The sequence below is a fragment of the Eptatretus burgeri genome, chromosome 14 (assembly GCF_056783735.1).
Source record: "Eptatretus burgeri isolate ZD-2024b chromosome 14, Ebu_testis_v1, whole genome shotgun sequence".
Taxonomy (NCBI): Eukaryota; Metazoa; Chordata; class Myxini; order Myxiniformes; family Myxinidae; genus Eptatretus; species Eptatretus burgeri.
In genome coordinates this window covers 52983406-53004497 of record NC_140974.1, presented here as the reverse complement: position 1 = coordinate 53004497, position 21092 = coordinate 52983406, and the positions used below count along the sequence as shown (strand labels likewise).

At 46.5% G+C, this 21092-nt stretch overlaps 1 protein-coding gene across 2 annotated transcripts in view; it reads left to right on the top strand.

The window, feature by feature from the left end:
- Positions 1–5042: 5042 nt before the first annotated feature.
- Positions 5043–21092, top strand: part of TMEM68 (transmembrane protein 68) — a 50344-nt gene continuing 34294 nt past the window's right edge. The window contains exon 1 of one of the 2 annotated variants that reach the window (XM_085854849.1): positions 5043–5191. Coding sequence is in view for 1 of the 2 variants with exons in the window: in XM_085854850.1 (XP_085710976.1) it covers positions 5320–5346 (27 nt within the window). In the remaining variant the exon portion in view is untranslated. Of the gene's footprint in view, positions 5192–5217; positions 5347–21092 lie in introns of those variants that run through there. The other variant, XM_085854850.1, reaches the window with a different exon arrangement.

Here is a 21092-nt window from a genome sequence, read left to right as displayed (position 1 = left end):
TCATCCGAGCTGGCACGGCTTTGGCAGATCCACTCGTTGCATCCAAACCGGAGTTGGTAGTCGGTCGTTGGAACTCTACCGCAGTTGGTAGAGTGACCCGTTTCGAGCAAGATGTGCCAAGGGCATGGTTCCCCGGTAGTCGAAATCGCGTAGTTAATTAGGTAAATTGGTTCTAGACAAAAAGACCCTACGCTACGCGGTTGAGATGTTGGCGTCCACGGTCGGTTAAGCGACCCGCCGCCTCACGGAATTATCCGGAGCGACGGCCTACAATTCTGGAGAGTCTGGTGGGAGACGACGTAACCTCCCCCACCTAGTGGTCGTTCCCACCACCGACCCCCGGCCTGCAACAATATATATATATATATATATATATATATATATATATATATATATCTATATATATCTATATATATATATATATATATATATATATATATATATATATATATATATATATATATATATATATATATATATATATATATATATATATATACACATACCAGTTTAACGAATATCCTATCTCAGCAGTGATGCCCACCCAGTATTGCCAGGTGCTGTTCTAACCCTGTTGGCAATTTGAAAAATACAATTTTGGGGGGTTTTTTTTCTATTTTTATTGTGGGAGCCTAAAAACACACCTCCCGACATCCACAAAGGAATGGGGTCGGGGATCATTTAATATCACCTTTCACAGAGCAACATCGGCTTCGGCACGAGAGAGCGATAAAAAAAAAATTTCCAACTTTTTATTTTAAAATCTCAGATTTATATTTTTGCCTAAAACACTCCTCAGCATTCACTGATGAACCACTGAATTGCCCATCTCTGAGAAAAATGGTGAAACCCCTGGACAGACAAACAACTTTTACAGTGTAGATATTCTATTTAACCTAAAACCAATATTGCATATTCCGGTTTAACCTAAAACCTACATTGCATACTTGCAAATACTCGCCGTCGCTTTGCTGACGGGAAAACTAAGAAGAGGGGGAAAAGAGGGGGAGGGAGGAGGGAGAAAGAAGATAGGGAGAGCAAGGGGATGGGAGGAGTGGGGTAGCTAGGAGGGGTGAGGAAAGGAGGTGCTAATAAGGGGGGAAGAGCAAGGAGGGAGGAGGTTGGGGAGAGCGACGCCTCACCAAACGTCGCTACACACTCTGGGAGGGGGGTGGGAGAGGGGGAGGGGGACGGGGTATTTGTAGTGATTTTATTTGTCGTGTTTATAAGCATTGCAATGTATCCAGTGATTCGTAGGTATGATGAGATGTTAAATGATATGTTGTTTTTTTTTTAGAAGTAACATTCGATTATATAAGTGAAGAAAGTGGAAAAAAAAAAAACTTTATTGTTAAGAAATCGTTGCAGCCTGTTCCAAATCAAGGCTTGGTTGGCTTGGGTTTCGTAAATGGACGTGCATCGTAATCTTCCTGTCGGTATTATGTTAGTCATTGTATCAGTCGGTTGTGTTTTGTAGCCATATTTGAGTTTTGATGAAATTATAAATTAAAATGTCGCAGTTGTGTTGTGAAGATGAACAACAAATGTATGAAACAGAGAATCATCATTAAGTGTTTTTGGTAAAACGAAATGAAAGTGGCACAGACATTTTTGACAATTTTAAGCTGGTGTATGGGGAAGATTCAAAGTCAAGATCACGTGTGTTTGAGTAGACCAAGAGGTTTGCAGAAGGGAGAATTTGACATGAATGATGACGCATGGTCAGGACACCCGTCGATTGCCAAAACGGACGAAAATGACGAAGGGGTGGGAATGTTGGTCTGATCTGACCAACGTCCAAAACTTTAATGAAAGGTACTCATTTTTCATCAGTAGAAGAGATGCAGAGAGCCATGAACAATGAGCTAAATGACCTTTCAGAGGACTTCCAAGTGTTTTGAGGCATGGTGGTGTGGGAGAAAATAATTATATTAATGTACTCTCAATTATAATTGTTGCTGGTGCTTTATAAATTTAATTTTTATGCTACAAGTCAATTTGGATATCAGTAATGCTTTCCTTTAGCCAAGGATGACCTAAATGACCTAAATGTTGACCAAACCAAACCGGAGTTGCATCCAAACCAAATCGGAGTTGCATCTAAATGTTTATTTTGACCTCAATGTTGATAAAAGGAATGTCTTGCTATGGAACAAAGTGACCTGGTTGATAACACTGCAACTTTTGCCATGATTCTTTCACCAAGTAGACACATATTGCAGTTGGAGTACTTTTGCCTCAGGCTTGTCAGCCCCCTCCACTCCCACAAAAGCATATAAATGCCAGAAAATGTAATCTTGGTTTAGTGCAAATCATTGTGGATGTATACCATCTCAGTGGGTTGTACTCCATAGTACTATGTTAATAAAATTATCTGATGTAATGTACTTTCCGTTGTGGATAGTGAATTAATTGTGGCTTTCATTTGAGTAACAAGATTTACATCAAGTCGGTTAAAACGTTAACTACAAAATTATACAACATGTGGCGATGTTGGCAAGCATGTATCGACTCCCAGGGAGATTACTTTGAAGGTGACCTCTAAACATAATGGGTACCTTCACAATAAATTTTTCTATTGCTTGAATCCTGGAACTTTATTGTCGGACCTCATATTCCTTGAGTCCGATTTGAATTCAGGAACACAACAATTATGGCTAACCAACTTGAAATTGCCAATCTTTTGACTAAATAATGATAATTCCGTTTGAAAGACTACAATTGAATTAATGTGAGGGGCAGTCAATAAGTAACCTTAAAATGCTGATATAAATTTGAGAATGTAATGTGTGTAGTTGTAGACGACATGTGTTATATCTATGGGTAAGAGTCATGTTTTGCCTGCTTTAGATCTGGCAACATTGAGCGTATGACGTCAGTGGAGCAGTTCCAAGATGGCGACTCTCTTCAAAGCATGCACCAGAGAGGAGCAACGTTCTGTCATCCGTTTCTTGGGAAGTGAGGGTGTGAATCCCAGTGAAATCCATCGCAGAATGAAAATGCAATATGGAGACGCATGTTTGGCGCTGCAGCAGGTGTACGACTGGGACAGGAAGTTGAAAAGTGGAGCGTCCAGTGTGGCAGATGCTGCTCGCTCGGGCCGGCCTCACACAGTCGACACACCAGAAATGGTTGCAAGAGTTGAGCGTGTGATAAGGGAAAACCGTCACATTATGTTGGATGAAGTACATAATTATACCTGGTGTTGGTTTAGCAGTTAGGGTGGTGGCTTGGGATCCTCGGAGCCTGAGTTCAAGCCCCGTTTTCCGCTGAATTAACACCAGGAGGTTGACTCAGCCTGTCATCCTTCCGAGGTTGGCGAAATGAGTACCAGTGTAGCAGCCAAAAGGCTGCACATGAAGGGAAGGGTTTATTGACACATTTATTAATCTGGTATTGGTGTGGTGCAGGCATGATGGGCAGAATGGCCTCCTTCTGCACATAATTTCCTTGTAATCCTTGTAAAAAGAAAAAAAAGGTGGTCCCCGAATTTAACGTTAACCATGGTTCAGCACACCATATCATTCACAACGTGCTGTGGTTCCGCAAAGTGTTTGCAAAGATGGGTGCCTCGACAACTCACACCCAAACTGAAAGAACTCCACTTTTAAACTTCCTGTCCCAGTCGTACACCTGCTGCAGCGACAAACATGCGTCTCCATATTGCATTTTCATTCTGCGATGGATTTCACTGGGATTCACACCCTCACTTCCCAAGAAACGGATGACAGAACGTTGCTCCTCTCTGGTGCATGCTTCGAAGAGTCGCCATCTTGGAACTGCTCCACTGACGTCATACGCTCAATGTTGCCAGATCGAAAACAGGCAAAATGTGACTCTTACCCACAGATATAACATTTGTCGTCTACAACTACACACATTGCATTACCAAATTTATATCAACATTTTAAGATTACTTATTGACTGGCCCTTGTACACATTTCACGCCAACAACGGCGAACACAGAACGGAATCACACGCACGCACGCACGCACGGCATCATTTACATTTCGTACGTCATCTCGAAAGTCGTGTCGAGGGGATGCAGAGATTAGATAGGGATACCTGTACATGGTTGTTGGCAAGTCGCTATTGACTGTGCTTTGGATCGGTGACTGGATTACCTGCATGGTGATTGGGTTACCTGTGAGAGTGTCGTCAAAAAATTAAGGTGCTGTGTTTGATCACTACTCACCATGATACACATACAGGATAATACAACCACGTCCCCCCCCCCGCTACACTCAACAAAAATAAATATATCTTACACAATTTTAAATAATAATAATAATAATATATATATATATATAAATATTATGGAGGTATATGACAACTCGGTGATGCATGTGCTTGTTCCCATTGTTCTCGCCCCTCCCCCCAATGAATGGAAGTTCTGTCATCCTTCCGAGGTCGGTGAAATGAGTACCAGTTCCAGTGTGTGTACTGGTCGAGGGGCACTGCATCAGCGACACAGTCGCGCTTCAAGAAATGATAGCCACCCCGGCAGCCAAGCTGCCATACGACCACCAATGGAAGTTCACATTAAACTGTTCCATTGTAGTGGGGCAACTTAGCTAAATATAGCATAACAATTGTGCATTTTGTGAGGAAAGCACCAAATTTGGCACACTAGTAGCCAATCATATTATGAACAGATTTGGATATTGGGCCATCTCAAAAATTTTGATGGCAGTGGAAAATGGCTGCCACAGCCATCAGCGGCTGAATTTGACATGGCCCAATATCCAAACGTGGCCATAATATGATCAGCTACTAGTGTGCCAAATTTGGTGCTTTCCTCACAAAATGCACAATTGTTATGCTAAGTTTCCCCACTATTGATCAATACGGCGAACATGTCGTGCAGGCTTGATGGGCCAAACGGCCTCCTTCGACATTAAAGCTCCTCGTGTATCGGGATCCGGGTCGACGGGCAATGGTGTCGCGACACCAACAACAAAAACAACACACACAGTCAGACAGAAGCATACAGTGCGTACGTACACGAACACACACACACACACACACACACACACACACACACACACACACACACACACACACACACACACACACACACACACACACACACACACACACACACACACACACACACACACACACACACGTTGCGGTTTCACAACAGCTCATTTCCGGATCTCCCAGTGTTTGGAGTTTGCTCGGATTCTCCGTGAGTTGTTGGTTTGTTCTCTTTCCCCCATAACTTCGTACAGTTTTGTAATGTCCCGATTCTGTATGTATATAAATATATAAATATAAATATCAGGAAGAGAGCAATTATTCGGTGAGTTCGAGCGAATGAGACGACCTCCACGGACGGTCAAGGTAATAAAGTGATAAAACAGTTTAAAATTAATAACAACGAAATAATAATATAAATAACTAAAGTTCGCAGGAGGAAGTCATCATTCGAGGTCCTCCGCTCGTATTGCCAATCACGGATCGTTGTTTGTCGTTTTTATGCTTTCATACGCTGATCGTCACGCAAGCAAATAGCACGAACCGTTTTTAAAGTACATTTTTTTTTCTGAGTATCCAACAAGGACCCGCGCAACAGAAGTCCACGGAAAGAAAGAAAAAAATCCTCCCTTTGTTTGGGCGGTGTATAGACACGGAAGCGCTGCCTCGCATGTTTGCGAAACTTTATGTTTACTGCGAACAACCCAATGTTAATTTTAGTCATCCAAACACTTATTTACCCAAAAAATCGTCATTAATTTGTTTAGTGTTCCCAGAGATGAGATGTTGAAGCGAAAATAAATGATAAATTTCAAAATGAAAGTGTCAATGAGGAAAAATAAATGTTTATGTTTTTTTTTTTTTTAATCTGTCCAGAACACCACGACACGGTGAGAAGGCCGCACGAGGTCAAGCGAGTGCATGGTGCGAATGAGCACGTGTCGTTAACATGTCGCTTCCGTCTCATCTCACGAAAACAAACGTCGTGAATCGGCATTCGAAAGGCATCGCCTTTGTTTTCCATTGGCATGATTTACGCTTTGTGACGGTGAACAATCGTGACGATCAGTAAAAAAAGAAGTTTTATTTCAGTGGTGGATCGAGGGGGAGGGAAGGGGGGATGGTGGCATCTTATAATTTGCTTTTAATGTTTAGCCTACATTTGTTACACACAAGGATACATCCAAGAAAATTAGACCTGGGTGGAGGCCATTCAGTCCGTCATGCCTGCACCACATCAACACCAAACTAATATACCCACACAAGATCAAAATAAGAAAATGCAAAATGTTTTTTTGTATTTTTTTCCCCAGACAGGGGAGGGGCATGGGCTTGTTAAAACACACACACAACATCAACCACACAACCCCCCTTGACGAGACCCCCACCAACAGCACTCTGTACACATGCACCCAATCACCCATCAATGCTCAAACTACCTAAAACTTCTGCCAACATCCCCATACCCCTCCAGCCCCATAACTTCCAGGTACTTATCCAATTCCAATTTAAACGTATCCACTGTTTCTGCTGTCATGACCTTTCCAGGGAGACCATTCCATGCATTAACTACTCTCTGAGTTAAAGTCCCCTGTCTTGCTACCGTCTTATAACTCTCCTCTTCTTTACTCTCAGGCTGTGGTTCCTGGTCCTATCACTGTCTACTCTGCTGAATAATTCATCTGCACTTAATATATATATATATATATATATATATATATATATATATATATATATATATATATATATATATATATATATATATATATATATATACCTTTCATTATCTGAAACATCTCAATCATATCTCCTCGTAATCACCTCCTTTCCAGTCTATAAAGCCCTGTCTCCTTCAGCCACTCATCATGGCGGAGTCCAGCTCGGCCCGGAATCAATCCAGTAGCCCTGTGCTGAACCCTCTCTATGGCATCTATGTCCTTCCGGAACTGTGGTGACCAAAACTGCACACAATATTCTCGATGTGGCCCTCACTAAATTCCTGTACAATGTTAACACCACCTCTTTTGATTATAAATGATCCCCCTCCGAATACAACCGAAAACCCGATTTGCTTTACCTAAAGCTGCCTGACACTTCTGCCGACTTACCTCCCACATCTGTTGCCACCCCCAGATCCTTCTCCTGTGTGACACGTTCCAAAATTACCCCTCACATCCTGTAATCTGTATTTTCATCGTTCTTTCCCATCCCCAACACCTTACACTTGCTCAGGTTAAATTCCATCTGCTAATCTTTTGCCCAATCTATACAAGTGTCAATACTCTCTTGTATCTGTTCACCACCCCCTCTGCTATCCACCTCACCTCCAAGCTTTGTGTCATCTGCAAATTTGGAAAGCTTACTCTTCAACCCACTATCCAAATCGTTGATGTAAAAAATGAATAGTAATGATCTGAGTACTGATCCTTGAGGTACCCCGCTACTTGCATCCTCCCAGCAAGACATCCTCCCACTCACAGCCACTCTTTACTTCCTATCATGAAGCCAGTTTGCAATCCAATTAACTACCTGGCCAGTCACTACACAAGCCCTCACCTTGACTAACAATTTCAGATGTGGTACCTTATCAAATGCCTTCTGAAAGTCGAGATATACTATGTCCATTGCCATTCCCTCATCCACCCAATCAGACGCTGCTTCATGGATTTCTAAAATATTTGTTAAACAGGAACTATCTTTGGTAAACCCATGCTGACTACCTTTAATCAGTTTGTATTTATTTAAATGGTTCCTCATCCGCTCCTCAATTAGTGTCTCCAACACCTTCCCCACAACTAAAGTCAAACTAACAGGTCTATAGTTTCCCAATTCTTCTCTGGATCCTTTCTTAAATAATGGTGTTACATTTGCTACTCTCCATTCTTCTGGTACCTGTCCTGACTCCAATGAGCAATTGTAAATATCCGTTAACATCTCGCTTACCTGCTCAGCCACCTCCATCAATACTCTCGGGTGCATATTATCTGGACTCGGAGCTTTATCTACTCTTAGATTTTCTCGCTGTTCCTTTACTTCCTCCACTCCAACATGAATCTTCTATAAAAGTCCTTCCTCACCACCTCGATAGATATTCTCAGCTATTGGCAATTCTCCTGCCAGTGGCAGTATATATATATATATATATATATATATATATATATATATATATATATATATATATATATATATATATATATATATATATATATATATTGTTGTGGTTGACCAAATTCGCAAACCACCATTCAGGTCCCTTAGGTGAGATATCGCGGTAAGTATATGTGTAGTTAGGCCCAAACCCGTTGTCTAGAGGGAATAAATGTCATTCATGAGGGCTGCGACTCTTCAGGATAGCCGTTTTTCTTTTACTATCTTTATTTTGGACCAACCGCCATTATTACCACCACCAACCACGTCTCAACAGCCATCACAACAACAACCACCAACCACAACGCCGCTTCACCACAACCGCCACGACCTTTACCGTCACAACTCGCCACCATCGCATCACCGTCATCTCGCGCCACTCGTGGGCACCGATGCTGGACTCGTGTAGAGCGCGCACCGAGCAGCGTGTTCAAAAGCATCGCGGACTTTCCGCAGAAAAACGGATCAAAAACGACTCACGCCCACTTTTGTTCCGTCCAATCGGTGAGCGAGGGGCGGTTTGGCCCCGCCTCCAGGGCGTTGGAGGGCGGACGCTATATGCAAATTCATGGATCAAAAAGCATTCACGCCCACTTTTCCTCGGGCCAATGGGGAGCGAGGTGAAAGGTCGGAGGCAGAGGGTCAAAGATGAAGGAGCCAGGCCACGGGAGATATAAGGGGCCGCGTTCGTCAGTCGAGCAGTTCAGTTCGCAGGAGGAAGAGTTGAGTTGGAAGCGGAGGAAGAGTTGAGTTGGAAGCGGAGGAAGAGTTGAGTTGAAGTGGCAGTTCGCAGTTGGGAGTTCGCGGAGTCGGAGTGAAGAGGACGGAGCTGTGGAGAGGCGGCGAAGGCGAAGGCGGACGAGGGGGTGCTCGCGTCGGATTCGGGGAACTGCGGAGAGAAAGGCCGGCGGCGCGACCGAGGTCGTGGTGGAGACGCTCGTCGCGGGACCCAAGATTTTTGTGAAATCCTCCTTTCCCCGAGCATCAGCAACCCCCTCCTGTTTCCCCCCGCGCTGAGATAGTGCGACAAAAGGGGGCCCCCTTCCCACCCCCTACCAGACACTGTCCGCGAGGCCCGCGGAGTTGAGGCACCACCGCCGCTCCGCGTCTCATCATCAGACGGGTAGGCCCGACACGGTCTCGGCCCCAGGCCCGCCTACCCCCCTCATCCTGGAGGGTGGTTCTCTTTTCTTTTGCTTTGGGAATATGTGTTGTCGGCGCCGTCTGTGAAGTAAAATTGTATAAGTGTTGCCGAGTGCCCGGTAGTCGGATAGATCAGCATTGTCGCATTTGCTTTTTGTCTTCTTCTTTTCCATGTGCTTTTGGTGGAATTGTATATGTGTGCTTTCCGTTCATCGCGAAATAAATGTGATTATTATTGAACTGTTTTCCCGCTTCGCTTCGTCATTTCTTTCATTGAATCCTCATCTTGCTTCACGTAAAGGGTTGGTCATGGGTTAAGACGCCCGATAATTAATCGAACCGTCGAGGTCGACGAATAACACCGCTCGGTTATCCCGATAGTACGGAACGGGTCGCTTAAGTGGCCCGTGTCCGAAGTCGACCTGCGGCGAGGTGCGATCGCCCGGTCTACCCTCCGTGTGGGTACTTAGGTAGGTCGAATTTGGCGAGCAACCCTATCCCACGCGGGGCCGATTGGCTCGATCGCGGTGAGACCGAAAGGTCCACCCGTGACTGGTTCCCGGCGTTAGTCCGAGAGGGTCACGACTGGATTGTCCGTCCGGTGGGCGACGTGCCGCGATTCGAGTTACGTGGCCGTTCGCACGCCGGCGGGCGCGAATCCGCGACAATATATATATATATATATATATATATATATATATATATATATATATATATATATATATGTATGTATATATATATATATATATATATATATATATTGTTGTAGATTTCTGCCCGTCCAGCGTGCGGACAACCGCCTTTAGCCCAATTGCGGCCGTGCGCGCCCACTGAACGTGGCAATCTTGTCGCAGCTTCCGGATCAATGCCGAAACCCAGCTACGGGTGTTTTTACACACCATAAACCAGCCAACTCTTCTGTCCACGCGCTACAGGGTCAATCGTCGAATTGTCGATATACCTAACTATTCGCGCAGACAGAAATGCCGGGAGTTTATACCTCGATGGGGCCTGCACGAAAACGAGCCGCTTAAGCAGCTCGTTCCGTATGCCATTGCTGAGCGGTTTTATATCGCCAAGTCCCGTCGGACCAGATGTACGTTTTATCGGCTTGTAATCAGCCAGCTAATATTCTGAACGCATCATGACGGTCAATAGCAGAAAGTGACACAACGAGCAGGTTAACATTCAAACAATAGGGGTATTTATTTTAAATGCACATATGCAATGAATGGGGGGATGGGGACAAGACACGAGCAAAAAGCCTACAGCCGATGCCTATTATCATGTACACAGTCATGCACTTCATCAGTTCTACTTAGGTAGACAAGGCACCACAGACTTTCATCCAAAACCCCAGAAAGAAATAACCGGGCTCGTGAGCCTTTATAATTGCTCGGAGCCGGGATGAACGAAGGGGCTCCGAGAGACCTAGCGGGCTACCTGGCCACCATCGTGGTGACTCGCTGGGCCCTGGTTCGGTGACCCTCAGTGTCTTTGCCCGGACCCCCGAGCTCGAACTGGCTCCCTTGGTCGGCCGGCCTCCACTGCGGCCTGGCTTAGCCGACGACGTGCTGGAGGAGTGAATCGTCCTGCAAAAACCCCCGGGCCGCGCCCGGGCGACCGGTCGAGGATCCCGCATGCCCGCTTGGGCGTTCGACCGGCGTCGATCAACGCGCTCGTTCCGTGCGCGCCAACGTGGCCCGCACAGTACATTCCCTGGCTCGATCGCAGCTTCGCTGGCCATAGAGAGGAGAAGACATTCACCATCCGTGGAGAATCCACTGCTGCCAGTGAGGACCGAAGGTACATCGCCATGGATAAATCCATGCACGTTTCACAAGCGACGTGTGTCTGCTTTCGAACACATTCCATACAGTGCGCGCGTTTCCGCCATTATGCACGTGGCCCGCGCTCGCATGACTCCGCTGGCATGTGCGCGGGGCGAACACCAATATGTGTCAGATATTGAGGTTGAAAAGGAACAAGCCACTTCTACCCGCACACTCGTATCCCGCCCAACATGGCGTGGTGTCGGCTTTATCGGCCTCCGTACGTGTTTCGTGCAGCGTGGGTGTCATGCTGGCTGTGTTTCCCGTGCCGTGAAAAACACCACTCGTGCAGCCTCAAAAGAGACACTCATTCGTATGCCTTTTTAATGCAACCGGAAATCCTCCCCAGACCATCGGAAGCCCAAGTCGATAACCCCGCCCTCCCAAGCACACATGACTCGCCGCACATGCCAGTTTTAGGGCTCGCCCCGGAACGAGAATCTCTGTGCAGCAGATCCCTCACCGCGGCGCCGCACGCGCTGATCTCCACGATGCCCCCACCTTACAGCAAAGGCGCACGTGGCTGATTTACCTCAGGAATAATCAGAAAAGAAGAAGAGTAGGGATGAAATGAAGGAAAAAATGATTTAAGCAACCCCAGCTATTAGATCATCACAACGCACTCCCTTGTTGTCCCGCTAAACAAAAGGAAGAGACTATCTACACATATAATAATGGAATAACTGTCTTGGGACACTATCTGTTGTGTGCATGCGGTTCCGAGAACTGCAACAATATATATATATATATATATATATATATATATATATATATACATAAATATATACATATATATGTATATATATATGTATATATATATATATATGTATATATATATATGTGTATATATATATATATATATATATATATATATGTATGTATATATATATATATATATATATATATATATGTATGTATATATATATATATAAATATATATATATATATATATATAGTGTTGCGGTTCGAGGAAACGCATGCTTGCAAGGCAATGGCATCCAACGTATAGTGGTCCCAAGACAGTTATTCCATTAATATATGTTTAGATAGTACCTTCCCTTTTGTCTCATGGGTCAAATGGGACATGCATTGCGGGGAACTCATAGCTAGGTTTGCTTACATCACGAAATTAATTTCTACTCTTCTTTTCTGCTTATTTCTGAGGTAAATCCGAATTTGGATCCTCGCGTAGGCCAGCAGGCACTGCGCTCGGATACCCGATCGGCATAACGTGGCACAGCGCAGAGCTCTGGTCCTCAAGCGATCCCTCAACCCAACTTTTGCGGCAAGTTATACAGTATGCTCGGCAGCTCGAGATGATCGACTCGAGCTTCCGGTGATCTGGAATGAGATTGCTGATTGCATTGAAAAGGCATACGAATGAATATCTCTTAAAGAGGCTGCACAGATGTGGTTTTGCACCACGTAGAAGCAAATGACCTGATATCGGCAAGAGCGTGGATAGTCGCTTGGTGCCAATAGCCACATCGTCAGAGGCCGATAATAGTAAAACGACAACCATGCCATGATGTATGGGACACAATTGTGCAAGATATGGGATTTAATTCCGGGTGTGTTCTGTGCGACTCATTTCTGGATTTAATTATATTGGTTTCCTTTTTCCCTCCAAACCCCGATCTAATTATTATATCCGATCATTCCCCTCAAATCCTAACATATCGGTGTTAGCCCCATGGCCACAATAGCAGAATCGGGTGAACGCGAGCGCTGACCACGTGAGCCATGGCGGATCCGTGTGTACTGCGCAAAACATGCATGGATTTATCCGAGCACTTTACCGTCAGTCCTCGCTGGTGGCCGCAGGTGTTCCCCACAGATGGTGGACGTTTCCTCGGCTCTCTGCCCAGCGAAGCTGCGATTGGGCGGAGGCATGCTGTACAGCTCGGGCTGCGTGACGCATCACGGAGCAGGCATTGATCAGCGCTAATCGGAGGCACCCGGGCAGGCATGCGGGACTGACGCCACCCTCGGCCGGTTGTCAGGGCATGGCCCGGGGGTTCTTGCAAGGTGGGGTCGGTGTGGGCGATTCATATCATGTCGTGAGTTTCGAGCAAGACGATCCCACCGCGTGGGGCCATCTTGCCGGAAGTGGAGCGAATATATATATATATATATATATATATATATATATATATATATATATATATATATATATATATATATATATATATATATATATATATATATATTGTTGTGGTTACCAAATTCGCAAACCACCATTCAGGTCCCTTAGGTGAGGTATCTCGGTAAGTACATGTGTAGTTAGGCCCAAACCCGTTGTCTAGTGGGAATACATGTCATTTATGCGTGCTGCGACTCTTCAGGATAGCCGTTTTTCTTTTACTATCTTTAATTTGGACCAACCGCCATTGTTACCACCACCAACCACCGCTTCACCACAACCGCCACGACCTTCACGTCACACCTCGCAACCGTCGCATCGCCACCGTTCTTGCGCCGCCTGTGGGTACCGGTGTTGGACTCGTGCAGGGCGCGCGCCGAACAGCGTGTACAAAATCACGGATTTTGTGCTTCAAAAACGGATCAAAAACGACACACGCCCACTTTTTGCCGTCCAATCGGTGAGCGAGGGGCGAATTGGCCCCGCCCCCAGGGCGTTGGAGGGCGATCGATATATGCAAATTTATGGATCAAAAAGCCTTCACGCCCACTTTTTCTCGGGCCAATGGGGATTGAGGTGAAAGGTCGAAGGGAGGGGGTCAAAGATGAGAGGGCGAAGCCACGGGGCTGATATAAGGACCGTGTTCGTCAGTCCAGAGAGTAGGAGAGTAGGAGAGTCGAGAGGGAACAGAGAGTCAAGACTTCGCGGGCGGTGGAGTTGGCAAGAAGGAGCTGGTCGTCGTGTGCGTTGGAGTCGGAACGGAGGGGACGGAGCTGTGGAGAGGCGGCGAGGGCAGACGAGGGGGTGCTCGCGTCGTGCAGGGAGCTGCACCCCAGGGAGGCCGACAGCGCGACCTGGCCGAGGTGGAGACGCTCGTCGCGGGACAATAAAAATCCTCTATACCCCGAGCATCAGCAACCCCCTCCTGTTTCCCCCCGCGCTGAGATAGTGCGACCAAGGGGGCCCCTTTTCCCACCCCCTACCAGACACTGTCCGCGAGGCCCGCGGAGTTGAGGCACCATCGCCGCTCCGCGTCTCATCACCAGACGGGTAGGCCCGACCCGGTCTCGGCCTCAGGCCCGCCTCATCCTTGAGGGTATTCTTTCCTTGGTTTTGGGTATGTGTTGTCGGCGCCGTCTGTGAAGTAAAATTATATAAGTGTTGCCGTGTGCTCGGTAGTCGGTATTATCTCTGCATTGTGTCTTCGCTTTCGCATTTGCTTTTTGTGTAAATTGAATTGTGTTTTTCTTTTCTGTGTGCTTTTGGTGGAATTGAATATGTGTGCTTTCCGTTCATCGCGAATAAATGTGCTTTGTGTTGAACTGTTTCCCGCTTCGCTTCGTCATTTCCTTCATTGAATCCTCATCTTGCTTCACGTAAAGGGTTGGTAGTGGGCTGAATACGCCCGATAATTAATCGAACCGTCGAGGTCGACGATAACACCGCTCGGTTATCCCGATAGTACGGAACGGGTCGCTTAAGTGGCCCGTGTCCGAAGTCGACCTGCGGCGAGGTGCGATCGCCCGGTCTACCCTCCGCGTGGGTACTTAGGTAGGTCGAATTTGGCGAGCAACCCTATCCCACGCGGGGGCTGATTGGCTCGATCGCGGTGAGACCGAAAGGTCCACCCGTGACTGGTTCCCGGCGTTAGTCCGAGAGGGTCACGACTGGATTGTCCGTCCGGTGGGCGGCGTGCCGCGATTCGAGTTACGTGGCCGTCAGCACGCCGGCGGGCGCGAATCCGCAACAATATATATATATATATATATATATATATATATATATATATATATATATATATATATATATATATATATATATACCACTCTTTCCCCCACTACTTACGGCGCACTCACTGCCAACAATAGAAGCAGCTTGGGCCTGCTCTCAAGAGGATCCGTGGAAGAATTGCTTTGCTCAGCCAGTGGGTTGCCCAGATCGCTCAGCACTGGTATGGTTTGCCAGAGGACCTGGGTTTGATTCTCAGTCTGGGCCCATAATTTTACACATATTTATGATTTTTATGATATATATATATATATATATATATATATATATATATGTATATATACACACATATACACACATATACACACGCATTACATATATTGTTGCAGGTCGGGGGTCTGGGTGAGAAAACCCCGAGGGAAGGAAGCTATCTTGGGTTCCCGCAAGACTCCCCGGAATCGCAGGCCATCGCACACGGATAATTCCGTGACGCGGCGGGTCGCTAACTGACCGTGAACGCCAATAACTCAACCACGTGACTTGGGGTCCTCCATATAATATCGATTCCCTAAAAATAATCATGTGACCTAATTACTGGGGAACACATCCTCGGTACACCTTGTCCGAACTGGATCACCTTACCGGATCATATGCAGCCAAGTAACACTGCCAAGGACGTACCGGCTAAAAGGAGCAGATCGTTGGGAATAAAGTCCTGCCTTGGCTGGGATCCGGACCATGCTGGATCAATGAAAGAAGAGACAAAAACGAGCTGGGAACATTTATACAAAAGGATTTATTACAGGCAGGTGAGGAAAAATATGTGGCACAGTGAATCGATTTATTGTTGTGTGTAAGTAGAGAGAGAAAGAAATGTGTGGTAGACAATAAAACAAGCAACTTACAAAAGCGGACACAGAGCAAACTTATCCCAATATATCTTCTGCAATCTTAACTTAAGCGAGGACAGGCGCCATGACACACACACACACACACACACACACACACACACACACACACACACACACACACACACACACACACACACACACACACACACACATACACACACACACACACACACACACACACACACACACACACACACACAGGCGCCATGACACACACACACACACACACACACACACACACACACACACACACACACACACACCGATGAAGAAGAGACAATGAGCAAAAAGAAGAGATGAGGCTAACAATCTCGTAATACCTTGCACGATTGACTGACCGTGCCACCCAGTACATTTTGCGGGGATGCTCCACTGAACGATCCCTCCTTGACAGTTGGTGCATCATCTCCTGCTTGGCTATTGTGCAGAAAAGCATCTGCGCTGATCCAGGGAAGGGGCGCGACCGTTAGGCGTGAGGGGGGGACTTTGAGTGGAGCCAGCGGCAAGTGGGTGGAGAAGGAGTCGATAGCAGTATGTGGAGCCAGCAGCGAGTGGGTGGAGAATAAGAAGACGGTGTGCAGCAGGCGCACGCAGAGACTGATCCAAAGCCAGGCAAGGAAGACGAGGATGACCACGACTCTCTGACAACAACCTTCATGACTCCCTGGTGTCTCTTCTTACGACGACCTTCACGACTCCCCCGGTCGGCCTCGCGATTCGTCCTTAATAGACCCTGTGGTGCAGGCTAGGGCAACGGCCCGAAGCGATGTGTCGTCACCCAAATCGGGTGCTCTGATTAGGCCCCGGCCATGCGCTGCCTGGCTCCCATGGTCAGAAGCGGTTCCATTGGTACATCCGGTGAGAGTTGTCTCGGTGGAATTCGGTGGAATTCCATTGGTGGAATTGTCTCGCTCCGAACACCGTGACATGAATTGCCCTGCACCGAACTCCCGGGCCGTGCCCCGGCGACCGGCCGAGGGTCGTGTTGGCCCCGCATGCCTGCCCGGGCGCCCCCGGCGACCCGCGGTTAGCACTGGTCAATGTGTTTGCCTTGTCCGTATGCCATGCGGCCCTAGCGATCCGGCCCGCACAGCATTCCTCTGCTTGGTAGCAACTGCATCGAGGCGGAGGTGCGCGAGGATGTCTGCCGTCCGCGGGAGACATTTGTGGCCATTGTGGTGAGTGAAGACCGACGGAAAGACACCACAATGAACCAGTGTGCGGACCCAACCAAAGATGTGTGCTATTCGTGCCCGTTCTGTTGGATGATAAACTATCACGGGGCTGTGCGCGAGTCCGCCCGCCATTGAGCATGCGGTTATTTGTCACAGGCAGTGGTGTGCATGGTGCCGGCCCTGATCTGTGTCATGAATTGAAGGAAAGGATTGGATATAATTATTAGGTGCAGAGATGGGTTGAAAAGAAAGCGCTGTGTGCGTCCTGTACACTAGGGCAAGGTTGTTTATTGTTTTTCTATTCCCCCGGGCATGACATTCCTGCACCTGTTTCATCGTGTAGTTGATGCTTGAATTGGCCTCTGCGAGGACGCATTCTTGAGGATGTGACTGCGTTTTTTTACAGGCAGCTGAGTGCAGTGCCTGCTTTGATTTATTTCAGGAAGAAGAGGAAAAGAGTTGGAATGAAGATCGAGATATAATCAGACCTAACTATAAGAACTACACAATGCACTTTGTTCCGTTTGACCCATTAGACATGAGGAAAAGGTCTAACTGATCGTATATTAATGAAAGAACTGCCTGGGGATCACTGTATGATAGATGCCATTGCCTTGGAGGCATGTGGTTTCCAGAACTGCAAATATAAATATATATATATATATATATATATATATATATATATATATATATATATATATATATATATATATATATATATATATATATATATATATATATATATATATACCTGGTGTTGAGCCTGGTGTTGGCGCAGTGGTTCGGGCAGCGGCTTGGGATCCAAAAGGTCCTGAGTTCAAGCCCCGTTGGGCCACTGAATTAATACACCAGGGGGTTGACTCAGCCTGTCATCCTTCCGAGGTCGGCGAAATGAGTACCAGTGTACTGGGCCGGTGTATACCCCAGTTAAAATAGGTGTACCATATCCCTGTGTCCTAAGAGGCGACCAGGGTTGCGTCAGGAAGGGCATCTGGCGTAAAACATGTGCCAAATCACTATGCGGATCATACGGATGATCCGCTGTGGCGACCCCAAACGGGAGCAGCCGAAAGAAGAAGAAGATATATACCTGGTGTTGGCGCAGTGGTTAGGGCAGCGGCTTGGGATCCAAAAGGTCCTGAGTTCAAGCCCCGTTGGGCCACTGAATTAATACACCAGGGGGTTGACTCAGCCTGTCATCCTTCCGAGGTCGGCGAAATGAGTACCAGTGTACTGGGCCGGTGTATACCCCAGTTAAAATAGGTGTACCATATCCCTGTGTCGTAAGAGGCGACCAGGGTTGCGTCAGGAAGGGCATCCGGCGTAAAACCTGTGCCAAATCACTATGCGGGTCATAAGGATGATCCGCTGTGGCGACCCCAAAAGGGAGCAGCCGAAAGAAGAAGAAGATATATATATATATATATATATATATATATATATATATATATATATATATATATATATATATATATATATATATTGTTGGAGATTTCCCGCCTGTCGGCGTGCGAGCGACCGCGTTTAGCCAATAGCGGCCGCTTCGCCGACCGAACGGACAATCCAGTCGCGGCTTTCCGGATCAACGCCGGAAACCAACCACGGGTGTGTTTTTAACCACACCACAACCTTGTCCGCACTCTACCCATGCTACAGGGTCCGATCGCCAAATCTTCGATTTACCTCATTATTCGCGCGGGTAGGTTACCGAGAGATTGTACCTCAACGGGACCGCTTGGAAACGAGCTGCTTAAGCAGCTCGCTTCCTTTTGGGATAACCGAGCGGGGTATTATCGCGCAGTCCCGTTGGACCCGATTACTTTACCGGCTATTTAAAAACCAACTATATTCCGAGTGCAAGGTGGCAGCTCAATTAAGGGAAGAGGACGCAACGAACAGGTTTACATTCACACAAGGACATTTATTATAATAAAGCATGTATGCAATTAAACAAGGCAAAACACGTATGCAATTATACAAGCAACAAAAGCACGACAAAAGAACTACGACTGACTACACAGAATGCAATGCAAACATTTACAGCACACAAAGCACTTAACAATTTCCTACTTATTAGACGGGCCCACGGACACATGTACGCACACACACACACACACCCAATAAATGGTGGCAGAGGCCTTTAATAACGAGCTCCAGCTCGGAGGACAGGTGAGCTGAAACCCAGAACCTATCTCGAACCTCTCCACCTCGTGTGGTCTTCAAGTTGTTCGGACCCGGGCTCCAGCGAGAGCGAGCTGGATCCAATCGCCGTGAGCTGCGATCCTTCCCGAGCTCCGGCGAATCCTCCCGTGCTTCTGAACACGTGCTGGTGAGATGAGGTGCCGGTCTTTCCCGTCGATACGCCGATCCTTCCCGTCGATGCGCCGCTTCCCCCAAGGAACCACCTCCAAGAAGAGGTCGATGAGTCGCACCAAGCCGGGAACCAAATGGAGAACAAAGAGCTCCACGAACCAAGAAGAAGAAGAAGAAGCCACCACTCGCAGCTCAAGCCGAGCAACCGACTTAACTTTCTTCCAAACAAGGCAGCTTGAAGCAAAAAGCTTTCAAAAGCCTCCGACCCTAACCAGTCAATCAGGACCCGAAGCTCTGCTGAACAACTCTGCAGAAGCAAAAAGCTTCCGAAGGCCTCAACCCTAACCCAAGCCAAACAGGACCCGAAGGTCTGCTGAGCGACTACTCTCTGCCAAAGCAAAAAGCTTACTCCTCCAACTTCTTGCACGTACAAAGAAAAGATCTCCTCTTATCCTTCTCCCGCCCTTCCCCCGCTCCCGGCGTGACTCATGACTCATGCCCTCGTGCTCCATCCCCCGCTCATCCACGGGTGGGAGGGAGTTGTTGACACCATGAGTCATGGGACGGCAGGGTTCTTCTTCCTCTTCGCAGAAGAGGGGGGAAGGACGTCTCCATTGTTTCGTTCCTTAACTATTAAATTGATCCGCAGCGCATCTAATGGATTTCTGAACATTTAAACAATGGAAGGTGAGCTATCTAGGGAACAAGCACTTATCGACATAGCTGACTAAAGGAACCTGTATGTTGTGTGCAATCGAATTCCAAATTCGTAACAATATCTTTATATATATATATATATATATATATATATATATATATATATATATATATATATATATATATATATATATATATATATATATATATATGTTTAGATATACACATGTACAGTAAAACTTCCTCCAACGCGGGGGATACGTTCTGTGAAAACCTCGTGTTGGAGGATTCATTAAATGTATGGGGAAATTGAGGATATGTTCCAGGCTCCCAAAAAACTGACACTAAAACAGCCTTTCTTGCTTTTTTTTATTTAATTTTTTACATTTCTTTGTGTGGAATGGTGCAACATTATTAAATATACATTGAAATAAATGTTATTATCATAATAGTACTTTATTATTGCAAAATAACTCACCTTATTGTATGGTGGTTGTCGGAGGTTTGGGTGATGATATGCTGGTGGAAGGTGTTGAATTGCTGGTGGAAGGGGTTGAAGTGCTGGTGGAAGGGGTTGAAATGCTGGTGGAAGGTGTTGAATTGCTGGTTGATGGTGTTGAATTGTTGGTGGAAGGGGTTGAATTGCTGGTGGAAGGGGTTGAAGTGCTGGTGGAAGGGGTTGAATTGCTGGTGGATGGTGTTGAAGTGCTGGTGGAAGGTGTTGAATTGCTGGTTGATGTTGTTGAATTGCTGGTTGATGGTGTTGACTTGTTGGTGGAAGGGGTTGAATTGCTGGTGGATGGTGTTGAATTGTTGGTGGAAGGGGTTGAATTGCTGGTGGAAGGGGTTGAAGTGCTGGTGGAAGGGGTTGAAGTGCTGGTGGAAGGTGTTGAATTGCTGGTTGATGGTGTTGACTTGTTGGTGGAAGGGGTTGAATTGCTGGTGGATGGTGTTGAATTGCTGGTGGAAGGGGTTGAATTGCTGGTGGAAGGGGTTGAAGTGCTGGTGGATGGTGTTGAATTGCTGGTTGATGGGGTTGAATTGCTGGTGGAAGGGGTTGAAA